The 13,955-nt window shown below is 34.6% G+C and overlaps 1 protein-coding gene across 4 annotated transcripts in view; it reads right to left on the reverse strand.

Annotated features, from left to right (window-relative positions):
* The window catches only part of LOC125676006 (CNK3/IPCEF1 fusion protein-like), a 92,546-nt gene that overhangs the window by 37,995 nt on the left and 40,596 nt on the right, over positions 1-13,955 (reverse strand). For 3 of the 4 annotated variants that reach the window (XM_048913880.2, XM_056158079.1, XM_056158080.1), the window contains 3 exons: positions 7,061-7,317; positions 6,106-6,890; positions 3,631-3,686 (listed from right to left, as the gene is read on the reverse strand). In XM_048913880.2, the coding sequence (XP_048769837.1) occupies positions 3,631-3,686; positions 6,106-6,890; positions 7,061-7,317 (1,098 nt within the window). The remainder of the gene's footprint in view (positions 1-3,630; positions 3,687-6,105; positions 6,891-7,060; positions 7,318-13,955) is intronic. The other variant, XM_048913882.2, reaches the window with a different exon arrangement.

The following is a 13,955-nucleotide window of genomic DNA, read 5'->3' on the forward strand; positions in this document are numbered from 1 at the left end:
AAAGGCCGTCAGCGTCGAGCATGGGCCTAAATTTTGCAGCCCTTCACTAGCAATGGTGACATCTCCATAGGAGTGAAAAATTCTTGAGCGTAATAATTGCTAATACATTGTGATTAGTTCCTTATTGAGATTGCATCTACTTAGATCAGCGTAAGTGGTGCACACATATATCCAATTTCTGTACATGTATATGATTTCATGACCAGTAGATATTCATATAAAACTTTGTCTCGGAATATAAGATATAACACAGTGTACACACATGCATTGATCAAATAAGCAAAACCATCAAAATTCAGTTTGTTACTTTCGTTTTACATTTTCACATTGTGAATAGCCTTCTCTAGAATAATTTTTTTTCCCAGAAAAAATGTAAAATCTAATAGCAAACCACATGTATCTCATAATACTTGTAGTTTAACATAGTTCAAAATTATTATTCAAGGTTGTAAATATACTCAAATTTCACATGTCGTATGAAAATATGATAATGTATTATTCAAGATTTTGTGGGGTGGGGTGGGGGGTGGGTACTTGTTGTAGAGTTTATAGCTTTTAAAATGATACGTTAACATATGATTTTTTTTACGCAAATCCTTTTTTTGAGATAATTATCTGTAAATTAAAAACAATTTATTCACGGTTTAGTCCATAAAAATTGGGAAAAATGACAAATATTGATATCAAATGGTATTTTCAACAGTATTTCTTTTAACATGTTTGGGCTCACAAAGTGTACATTATGAAAATAGTTATTCAAATTTATTAAAATAAATGATTACTTATCATTAAATAATGGGTATATAGTCTATATTGCTTATTACAGCCCATTTGTTTAAAAAAAATAATAATTATTAAGAAAAGAAGTACATTTTCATTAATGCTGATTATATGTGGATGGGGTGCTTACTTTTGAGAAGCAATAACAATGAAAATAGCATGTTAACATATATATTTTTCAATGTTTATCTATTACTGGAATATATATCTCTCTTATAAAGGCAATTTTTTCATGAATGAGTCCATTTAAGGCAGAGTATAAATCTACCTTAAAGATTTTCTCTATACATTTGCATGTAAATTCCAGTGGTTCTTGAGAAGAAATTTTTTAAAGATTTTCCCTATATACTTGTATGTAAGACTTTAATCCCCTATTGTGGCACCATTCTACCTTTGGGGCCCGTGATGTTAACAAACTTAAATCTACACTATGTCAGGAAGCTTTAAAGTAAATGTAAACTTCTCTGGCCCAATGGTTCTTGAGAAGAAGAGTTTTAAAGATTTGCCCTATATATTTGTATGTAAAACTTTGATCCCCTATTGTAGCCCCACCCTACCCCAAGGGGCTGTGAAGTTAACAAACTTGAATCTGCACTATTTCAGAAAGCTTTCATGTAAATGTAAACTTCTCTGGCCCAATGGTTCTAGAGAAGATTTTCCCTATATATTTGTATGTAAATTAAACTGTGATCCCCCTTTGTGGCCCCATCCTATCCCTGGGGGTTGTGATGTTAACAAACTTAAATCTACACTCTGTCAGGAAGCTTCCAAGTAAATGTGAACTTCTCTGGCCCAACGGTTCTTGAGAAGACGATTTTAAAAGATTTCCCCAATATATCTGTATGTAAAACTTTGATTCCCTAATGTAGCCCCATCCTACCCCTGGGGTAACAAACTTGAATCTGCACTATGTCAGGAAGCTTTCATGTAAATTCGTACTTTCCTGGCCCAGTGGTTCTTGAGAAGAAGATTTTCAAAGATTTTCCTATATATTCACATGCAAAACTTTGATCCCCTATTGTGGCCCCGACATACCTTCAAGGGTCATGGGTTTAACAAACTTGAATCTGCACTATGTAAAGAAGCTTTCATGTTTTCAGCTCTTCTGGTCCAGTGGTTCTTGAGAAGATTTTTAAATAACCCCACCCTATTTTTACATTTTTGTGATCATCTCATTTGAACAAACTTGAAAGCCAAGGATGCTTTGGGCCAAGTTTGGTTGAAATTGGCCCAGTGGTTCTGGAGAAGAAGCTCAGGTGAGCTAAAACCCTGCAGTACAGAGACTTGTTATGAAGACGCCGACTGATAGAAAAAAAGTGCAGTACAAAGACTTGTTATGCAGACGCCGACTGATAGAAAAAAAGTGCAGTACAAAGACTTGTTATGCAGATGTGGGCTGATAGGGAAAAAAATTTATCAACTGTCACAAGGAAATACGGTCAATGAAAAAAATGCTAATGTTTCAAAAAAACTATTTGGCACTGTTTGAGACAAAATGGCTACAAAAGATGCATGTGTAAAAAGAAAATACAGATCTGTGTTGTCAGTCATGTAAAACATGTGCGATGGTGTATGTAAAAGAAACTGGACTGTTGAAAATAACAGAAAAGGAGTATTTTTATCTAACAAGAGCAAATTATCATCAGGAATACTGTTAGGTACAGTGTATATACATGTATATAATATATGTATATATATGGAGAAAAAGTAATGAATCCTGGCTACCCGACTGTATTTCCCCCGGAACTAATAAGAAAATTAGTGTTATGATTTGGGGATCATCCTGGATGCATTACGAAGCAAGGCGTTGGTATTCTTTGTTAAGTTAATGGCAACATAAATTCTGAAAAATACATAGATATGTTGGAAAATAAGGTATGGCCTGTTGTAGCAAAGCACTTTCAAGACAACAATTATTTGTTTATGGATGACAATGCACCTGTTCATCAATCTCGTCTTTCAACAAATTACAAAACTGACAACATTCCAACACCCAGTGGTCCATGCATTGATAGATAACATTTGGCTGACAATTAATAGATAACATTTGGCTGACAATTAAAAGAAAACTTCAAAGTCACAGTTGCAAGATAAATACTGTTGATGAATTTGGAAATCTGACTTCATTCACAACAGACTATGTAAGAAATCTTTATGCATCGCTACTACAATGAGTGTGGCCTGAGGGTATATAACAAAGTACTGAGGTATTTTAACATCAAATTTTCTTTATTTTCATTAATCATTGGTAAAGCATGAAAATAATATTTGTTTACAAATATTTGCGTTTTATGAGTTATTATTCCAAAATTATGCTTTTGCATCTTTGAATAAATGGCTGCCATCATCATGCAAAAACTTTTGTCCACAGTCTGTAGTACTCATTGCTCTGACACTCACATCTCTGCTAGTGAAAAGTCTGTGTAATAAAGATTTCAGCAGAAAACCAGTTTAAGAATGACTCTTTTTTTTCAAGAAAGAATCACAAGTCTATCCAAAATATGTGATCATCCACCATTGTAGGAATGTTTGCCTGCTATATATTTATTATTGAATTTTCAATATACAGCAAATGTACCATGTATTGTTGAAAATTTCAGTATCTATACTTGGGTTTATTTGTATAACATTTTATTTCAGAAAGTAAGCTATATTTTCTTCATCAAATGATGAAATTAAACAATCCACTACTGTACAGTGCAGTACTGTACTTATCATCTTTTCATATATATTATGAATCTGATTGTAGAACATGTATATGATATCAGATTCCCATATCATTTGGTTTTGAACACCATTAACAGACATGTTATTGCTGCCCTTGTGTGAACTCCTGCACAGTAATGTTACCTTACAGCATCCTCCTCTTTCAGATCTCCACAAAAAGCCACTTTCTTGTCCCGGGTCTAAAAAATAAAATGATTTGCATTAAAAAATTCTATATTCATGCAACAGGTAAGAAATAATAAACAGCTTTGCTTTCATAATCCATGTCTTTATATTATTTGGTGAAAACATGAAACATTTGCATTTTAAAGCAGTTTGTAAACATTTTACATTCATTAATAAGTTACCAATCATATAATGATCACATTATTTTTTCTACCCTAGAAATTCGGAAAGGGGAGACACTTTTTTTTTCCTTTTCTACCTTAGAAAGGGGATACAATTGTTTTCTTCTTCTACCCTAGAAAGTCAGAAAGGGGAGGCAATAATTTTTCTTCATCTACCCTAGAAAGTTGGAGAGGGGAGACTTTTTTCTTCTACCCTAGAAAGTCAGAAAGGAGAGACAATTTTTTCTTCTACCCTAGAAAGTCAGAAAGGGGAGGCAATAATTTTTCTTTGTCTACCCTAGAAAGTCAGAAAGGGAAGACATTTTTTTTCTTCTTCTACCCTAGAAAGTCGGAAAGGGGAGACATTTTTTTTTTTCTTCTTCTAATCTATAAAATCGGAAGGAGGCCAGAGCAAAATCCATAGAACTAAAAAGATTACCCCTTTTCAGGTTTCAGTTCAGGGCGACAATTGACCATCATATTTGTCCTATCTTGTGGTATCTGTCCCCCAAAAAAACAGTATTACAATAGTACTGTATCAATGACAGTTTGGAAATCCATTGAAAGAATATCGGTAAGTACAGTCAGCAAGAGAAATGAAATTTATTTTCATTACATCATTATGATGTCATCAGTTTGGTTTTATCTTCCATTAAACAACAGTAGTAAAGACTGCGGAGCATTCATTAGCAAGAAATGAAATATACAGCATTTGTGATTTTCATCTGTCTATAGTCAAAACATTTGATATCACAATGCAATGGGCATGCAGATACTGATTCAGTGCGGACTCCCTGGTAAACATCAAATTATTAGCTCTAGCCGTATGGGCGGGAACTTTTTTTTTTAGTGCAGACGATTTGAAAACATGGGATTGAAATTGTAGTTTTTTCAGTCAATTTCAATCCACTTTGGTTTGACATATCTTATTGCATATATGATATACAAAAGGTTCAAACACGAGTTCTAACAACTTCCAAGGTTCTCACCAAAGATTAATTGGTAACAAATGGCATAAAACATAAACAGAATAAATACCATAATTATACATGTACATACATGTATGTAAACAAGGCTTGTGCTCTGTTTTTGATTACATATAAGCTAGATATACCAGTAAAAGTTTGTTTAAAGCAGATTTTTCAATTTACAAGTAAATTTTGAACATAATTAAATAGTTTCTAGTGTTTAGCACATCCCAATTTGTTTTAAACATGTTATTTTCTATCAAGCAATCTATATGTAAACAAAAACATGACACAAGCCTTGTTTACATAACAAAGAATTGTAAGTGCCATATCTCACTTGTAACTCAAAAACTGATATTCAAATTTTGGTTGACCATTAAAAATATGTTAGTTAAGCACTGTAAACAATAAATATGGAAAAATAAAATTTTCAGCTCAACTGTGTCCATGCTTCTTTAAAGAACCCTCACTGCAACACCCCTGAGCTTGATGCACAGGTCAAAAGTGGTACTTTGCCTACAACTAGTAATGGCTCAATACAAGTGAAAAATTCTAGAAGGGATGTAAAACAAACACTATGACAATGCATCAAGTTTGTCAGCTAAATATTCAAGAGTGCAGACTTTGTTTAACGTTCCTTCAAGAATTTTCCACTCGTACTGAAACATAACATAGGTGAAATACCATAAATTTAGACATATGCTTAGTGCTTATGGCCATAGCAGTGAAAGTTCTTTAATATGAGCCAATGCCAACCACAACACAGAACCTCCATTTTCAAGTCATATCCAAAAGACAGGAGCAATGACTACCTATTTCTATATATGAAGTTTGACCGTCACAGGAAGACTTACCACCTCGTGGTCACTAACACGCTTATCACTGAGCTACCATGACTAGTCAGAAGTAGAGAAGAATAGTTTTAAAGATTTCACAATTCTTAGTGGTTTTGACTCTACCCCTAAGGCCAAAGTTGCATTATATGTAAATAGGTAAACATTGGTTTGGTCATTTCTGGGAAATTTTAACATTACATATGCACTCACTGATGTTACTATATTCATATTGGGGTAAATTCTATGTGAGGGAGAAATTATTCTATAAAACATAGACTCAGCAGTGTATTGAGGTTACTTTACAAGGAAGCGATAAAAGCAGGCTTCGTTAAGACTTTAATATGATTAAATATTATTAAGTATTAAAACAGCTGATGTCTGTTAATGCGTTATATGTCTATATGAATATACTCTCATTTCTAGTTAATACCATGTTACCCACCACCATACATAAACATTGTTACATACCCCTCCTTCTACGAAGGAATCAATTTTTCGAATTTTCATCAGCTGTGGTTCATTCTTTTCTCTAGTGATGGAAGCAACAGAGGTGTGTGCCATAATTTTACTAGGTTTTCTTCTATCAACATATGAGGCATCTAGATTTTGTGGAGCTGTTTTAGGCATCAGAGATATTGGTGGAGGAGACCACGGTCCACCCTTATCCCGCAACACTGAGTGTGTTTCCTCAGAGTGTAGACTTACCCCAGATGACATCTCAGTGAGGTGATCTTGTGAAGCAGCTTTCTCTGTAGCATCCTCATCATGTCTGCATTCATGATCTATTTCATCAAAGCTCGAGTTCTTCTGATCAATATCTGCACCCTCCTTCCGTTTGCTGGAACTTTTCACCTGGTCTCCGTCGACTACCTCTTCTTCTGTGCCGCTCCTCTCAGAGTGATCAGTCAGCGTATCAGTTGATGATGGGGATGACAGACAACTTGGCTTCTCTATCTCATTCATGCTTTCTGCTGTCCTTCTGTTTGGATTCTGAAATCTAGATGGAACCTCCAGCAAGTCTAGAACTTTCTTTTGATCTAATAGATCCTGAAATGTCTTCTGCTGTTCTTCACTGGCCGATTTTGATGTTGTTATCTCTGATTTCGGCTCCTGTACTATAGGAACAGGTTTCTTGACAGTGAATTCTAGAGACTGGGGTGCAATCTTTGGAGTCTTGTAGTCTTGTCGCTTTTGCTGAGCGTTTCCTGATTTTCCACCTCCATTCCCTAATTTGGTAAGATTACTTTCCTCACCTGTGAAAGAATATTTTGATATAATGACATGTATGAGGCTTTCTTACAGAGACTGACTAAACAAAATACAGGTAATATTACTAAGATAATAAGTTCATGTTTAAAAAGGTTGTCCTAGAATACATATCAAAAGTTCTTGGTATGCCCTACTAATGATACAGTAATTGTACCGAGAATTTCTTTGTAATCTACTGGTGGGACATCAGCTGAAGCCACAGTGAAAGACTTGGGTCGCGTAGGAGTGTCTGGGTCGTCAATTCCTAACAGAGTGCGGCTGAGGGTTGGAGAACCTCCACTGACAGTGGCTCGGCGCTGTTTAGGGTCAGTAATAATTGGGAGGGTGTACTGTGGGGACTCTGACCCGCTCCTGAAAACGTCACTGTCTGTATCATTCCCATCATCCCTCTCATCTGCCACTATTTCCTCTCTATAACAAAATGCATTATCTTTAGAAAAGAGACATATCCAAAAAAAAAAAAAGAAGATAAATCAAGGAATCAAACAATATTGAAGACAATATTCAATGCTGAAAAAAGCAGATCTGTAGCCAAGTCTCTGGTGACAGATCCTACTAAATGCAAGATAGATTACAGATTCACTTTGATTTTAACATATGAATACTGCCTTTTTGAGGTCGTTGTTAGTGTAATAAGTATAGGTTGCCTAAGTTTATTCCTATGTGACAATGCAATAACTATACCCACAGTATCTGGGTGATTTACAAAGATCTTTACAATATGTTTCAATTCAGATCGTTCTAATACTATCATGAAAGTTTACAATGCACACTATAACATATGAAATAAATTTTCTTTTAGAAAATACATGAGGGCATGAACTGTGGGGTTTTATGCCAGCAGAATTCAGTGTCAGAGCTTCATGAAAAGTATGCTGGTGTGAATCGTTGCCGTTTTTTTCAAAATTGAAAGGACTTTATATTATACGGACCATTTTTGGCCCCCATTCAGAAAATGTCCATCATGAGTACATAAGTACAACAGTTACTAAAACAAGAGATGTTTGTAAAACATATATGCCCCCATGGTGCAAAATTGAAAAGGGTTATACACATGCATAATTTGATTGATAGTAGCATCACCAATTCAAAATATTGAGCAGACAATATCTTCCAATGTCAGAAGTGGATTGACCAAGGACCTAAAAATCAATGGGGGGGGGGGGGGGGGGGGGGGGGGGTCATCTACCCCTTATGCTATACCAGTGTACCAGGTTTGGTGTCAATCAAGCAAAGAATTCTTAGAATATAGGAGACAATGTATTACTTTTTCTCCTGAAGATGTACCAGTGTACTAAGTTTGATGTCTGTCAAGCAAAGGGTTCTCTAGACAATGAGTGGTCAGTATATTTCTATGTCCAGTTTGACCCTTGACCATGTGACCTCAAAATAAAGAGGGGTCATCGTCTCCTGAAAATGTACCAGTGTAACAAGTCTGATGTCTGTCAAGCAAAGGGTTCTCAAGATATTGAGCGGACGAGGTCTTCCTATATCCAGAGTAGATTGACCCTTGACCTTTTGACCTTAAAAACAATAGGGGTCTTTTTCTACTCATAACCAACCCACATATGAAATATCATTATGATCAAGTAATTGGTTCTCAAGATATTGAGTGGACAACACGTGGTCTAACGACCGACCGACAAGTGAAAACCAATATGCCCCTCTTCTTTGAAGAGGGGCATAAAAATATATTTGAAATTGTTCAACCATCGCATTGCCATGGCAATAGGTTTTTACAAATCGATATTTACATTACTGTTGCCATACAGTGTGTAATACTTTTAATTTTGAAAATCACATAAGGCCAGATAAATAAGCCCACATAGTGATTTGTAACATGTACAAGATGACTCTTTTACAAAAAATCTCAATCAACAAGATATACATGGAAATGATCTTAATTTTAAAACATTTCGATTGAATTGGTGTAGTTGTTTACTCACTCAACCTTACAATAAAATTTATTCAAACTACACAACATAAAACTGGCCAACATTTACGTGATCTATTACATACATTTTCATAAAACTGAGCAATCACCATGGAAGTGAATTTAATAGTTATATTTATTCTAAAAATATTTTGTTGTAAACCAAGAGGGAGGGGGATATGTGCTCATGTTGACAAGCTGTTGAAGCACCTGTGTTATTGAAAAACCTAAAGATTTCTATCAAAATTTGCATGTATTTTGTTGAGGATGTATATTGACCAAATTCCCGAAGAAAAATATGTTTAGCTGCTTTTCACAGAGTACAGCCACTTCTAAAAATAGAACACATCACTTTAAAACAAGCAGTGCTAATATACATGCATTTTATGGCACTGTCTTTATTTAAACGATAAAAATATGTTTCTTTCATATGAATTGAAGAAAATGTATTGCATTTGACTGTTTTCAATAATTTTTCATCTACTGAACCATGCTCTTGGTTTCAAGGTGATGAAAATGCACGTAGAGTATTCAAATTCTGACTAATCATAGCCTAATATATCCAGAAAATTGCGTTTTCAAGAACCTACAGATTTTTGAAACATTTCAATATGTTTTACCTTTACACTCCAACAATCATTTGACATAAGAAGTAGATAGGGTATCGGATAATTTGAGAGCCCAATGAACCCCTCTAGGTTAAAAACCTTGAAAAAACGCATATTGGAAAATGGTGTCTAAAATTCCTATCTCTACAAACATGTTTCATTCATCATTTACATTACTAAATTACCATTTCAAGAAATATTACAGGGTGGTTTTTGAAAAACAGTTTAAAACATTAAAGCTTCAAATAACTAAAAACCACTTTCATTGATTACCGTAAGCTTTAGGAATCGGGCTTGAAGTTAGAAAAATCTTAACTTTATTGAGCTTACTAAATCCATAGCCTACATCACATGAACACTAACATGATGTCACAATAGATGAAAAAATCAAAGGCCTGAAGGGCCTGAGAATCGACTCGCTCTTCATTGTCAACTGGAATAGGTAATCTTGAAGGAGCAAGATAGTAGTAATCAAGGATGACGAATATGGTGTGTGTGATTTCGCATATGCACGCTTCTTTTAGCAGGATTTATACTTTAATGCATCATAACTGTGTAAGGTAACTAAATTTGACTAAGTCATGACCACTGCCATTTCAATTACATGTACATATCCAACATGGATGTAAAGAATCATTGCTAACTGATGATTTTGCTAAACAACCCATGATGTACAAATGCTAACAATTGGAGGAAAATCATTATGTAGTCATATAGTACTTTATATCACAACAGAAAACCCTCAAATAAGCACCACAGTGGTTGTAAGAAGATGCCATCCAACAAAAAAGTTTAGCAAATCAATTCCTTAAACTTTAGTCAATGTTACAATGACTATGCAGTTGACATCTGTAAGAAACATTGCTGTTTTTACTGTACTGACTATCCGTGCATATTTTGAGAGTTTATTCATCAACTAGTCATAAAATGCTACCATCAAAACAATAAAGAAAACAAGAAATGTTTGTAAAACAATACAAACATACAACAATACCCCTACTCCCAACGTGGTGCAAAATTGTAAACGGTTATACACATGCATCATTTAATTGATAATAGTACCAAACCAATGCATTAAGTCAAGATGTTGAGTGGACAATATCTTCCTATGTCCAGAATGGACTGACCCTTGGCCTTTGACCATGTGACCTAAAATAGATAGGAGTCATCTATTCCATAGGATGTACCACTGTACCAAGTTTGGTGTCAGTCAAGCTACTGATTCTTGAAATATAGGAGACAATATATTACTATGTCCAGTTTGACCCTTGATCTTTAACCATGTGTCCTGAAAATCAATAGGGATCATCTACTTAAAAAAGATGTACCAGTGTTCCAAGTTTGATGTCCGTCAAGCAAAGGGTTCTCAAGATATTAAGTGAATAGTATATTTCTATGTCCATTTTTACCCTTGACCTTTAACCATATGACCTTAGAATCATAAGGGGTCATCTACTCCTTGGGATATACCAGTGTACCAAGTTTGATGTCTATTAAGCAAAGGGTCCTCAAGATATTGAATGGACAGTATATTCCTATGTCCAGAGTGGACTGACTTTTCACCTTTTGACCTAAAAATCAATAGGACCGGGTCCTCTTCTACTCATAACCAACCAACATTTGAAATATCATAACAATCAAGTGAATGGTTCCCAAGATATTGAGCGAACATGTGGTCTGCCGACTGACAAGTGCAAAGCAACCCCCCCCCCCCCCTTTTCTTCTTTGAAAGGGGGCATAAGTAATTGTTTACAGAATCTCATATATATATATATATATATATATATATATATATATATATATATATATATACACAGTCACATGAATTTAGAAATATGGCTGAAATGGGTTTCCGTACTTCGGAAAATGTAAATACTGACTATTTCAATGACAGTAATGGGCTTCCATATACTCTAGAAAAAAACTACAATCGGAATAATGCATTATGCTTAGGGCTGTTCCATTAAAACATATGAGGTACCCGGGGACGGCAATTAAAAAAAAATCTATGGGTGCTTGTCATTGGTAGAAAATTGCATATATGGTGGGTACCTACTGCCAGAAAACTGCATCTGTGGGTGGTTGTTTTGATAAAATCTTTATTTTTTACCGAAACTGAGAGGAAAGCAACAAGAGAAGGGAAGGGTTGAAAGTAGAATGTGAAACAAACGCCGTTTTCTGTCTTCGTTTTATCTCGGTCGAGGAGGTTCCGCAATCTGGTTATTGTTTCCAGTTTGACTCTAAAATTATAGCGACCGGAAATTAGGATTATCTCCCTTGTCCAAAATGGAAAACGAAACGTGCTCGTGGTCCATTGAAACGGTTTTTGATTTTTTCTAGCTGCAATAATGTAGCCCTGTCCAATTTTTTTTAATTCTGACGTTATCGGGATGAAGCTACAATTCCATAGGATCTCCGTAATGGTGCAAAATAATTTTATGAATAACCGATAATAAACTCTGCACTGTGTATTAGTCCCAAATGTTGTTTACAAATTACACCAAAAGGAGTACCAACTTTGTGCTCGGGCATGTCTAATAAAGGTGTTTTTCATTAAATATAATGTACAGCATGCAAAATTCTTCGTCTGCTCCGCCATGCTTGTTATCCCGAAATCTCGTAGGTGGATCTAATGAAAAAGCTAAACAATGAGAATCTGCGGGAAAATGTAGTTACTTGAGCCACTTCGACAAAGAAAGGAAAATCATTGTTGCAGAAAGAATTTACACTCTGCTGTTCGGTTTTTAACTTGATATTAAATTCAAACTCTTTCAATACCGACGAAATAGCCTTCGCCTCCATACTTGTCCATTGATGTAAATACTACTTTATATGACATATGCAAATGACTTGACAATCGGAAGTTGAAACTTCAGTACACCAAACATGGCGCACAAATATGAATCGAGAAATTGGAATTTATCGAAATTGTTGAAAACGGTAGAATAGAGCCTCACAAATCTTAAGTTGCAGGTTGTAAATTTATATATTGACTAAGAAACATAGAATATCATTTTATTTACGTAAAGAGACACATTTTCTTGTTTTTTAATACTCAAAATACTAGTCAATTTTAAAACTTTTAATAGTTGTTTTTGAACATTTACAATACTAGACTATTTATGAACAGGTAGACTTATAAAATTAATTTAGTTCATCATGTTTAAGAAAGACAGTCTTGATAAAATAAATTGATGGTTCTATGATCAAGCTTCATTGATGGCCAGTTATTTGAATGGTGATGACACCCAAGATACTTTTCTCTTTACTATCATGCTTGGGAACATCTGAAAATAGACCTCTATTCAGGGGTTATAAATAGTCATTCATACATATTGAATTTAAAGAAAAAGTGTATTTCACATTTATTTCACTTCTATGGGTGGTGCCGCACTATCTAAAATTGCTTCTGTGAGTGGTCCCTCATTACATTTTTATGCTTCTATGGGTGGTTACCCAAATTTTAAAGTGTCTTCCCCGGGTACCTCATATGTTTTAATGGAACAGCCCTTATTGATTTACACTCCTATTTAACCAAATATAATATGCACTTTTTAATATGTTTTTATGTGAAGGGACACATTATAGATACCACTAAAGGTTTTTGACTCATTTTGTTTCAGTTAATGCAATACGCACTTATGAATTTTCGCCGCGTTGTTTACCTATCTAAAAGCGTAAAATTGTTTTTTAAAAAATTATCTTACACCCTGTAACTAATCATTTTGAAACAGTCAATTAAAATTATCATCGTGTAATTTTTAAAACTGCCATGATATTATGATACCGTGACTAGCACATGTTTTGTGTATACGTCCTTTGTCACTTGATTTTGTCAGATTTCTGCATGTTGCACGTTTTTTATGGGTCTGGGAATATGCGATTACTTTTGAGTTTTAACTTTCCTTTTGCAGTAAACGACTGATGTACTTACCCATCTAAATGCGGTGAAATTTTACAGGGTTATGTTTGAACTCTTCATTTAGTACCAATTAAATTACTGGCTTTGATATGTTTATAATTACCGAGGGGGTCGTTATATCGCACCTTGGTACGTCATTTTTCGAAGCTTGGGTGATGTTTTGATTACAAAACATTGAACGCTCGCATCGACTATTTAATTGATATATATGAACTTTCAACAAAGAAAATATCGAGTCTGTTAAAACTTTATTGCTACGAACTCTAGTGCTTTGCTGAAATTAACATTATTTCCCTGAAAATACTGTTATGTTCATAGTGTGTATAAGGACAAGATTGCCGTTTTCTTAAAAAACAAATTTGCTGCACTGTATACAAATTCTAGTGCATGCTTTTTTGAGAACTTGCATTATTTCCACAAAGATTTCTCGTGAAGCCAAATGCGATTGTACACACGAACAATGGTATTTCCACAATTTACAGGCCCCAAAACTTGGCAAAAGGGGATGCGTATTAAATATATACGGCAAAATACGGTAAATGTGATTATCTATATCTGACTGTAGAACTGTCTGAAAACAAAAACA

Source organism: Ostrea edulis, chromosome 3 (assembly GCF_947568905.1).
Source record: "Ostrea edulis chromosome 3, xbOstEdul1.1, whole genome shotgun sequence".
Classification (NCBI taxonomy): domain Eukaryota; kingdom Metazoa; phylum Mollusca; class Bivalvia; order Ostreida; family Ostreidae; genus Ostrea; species Ostrea edulis.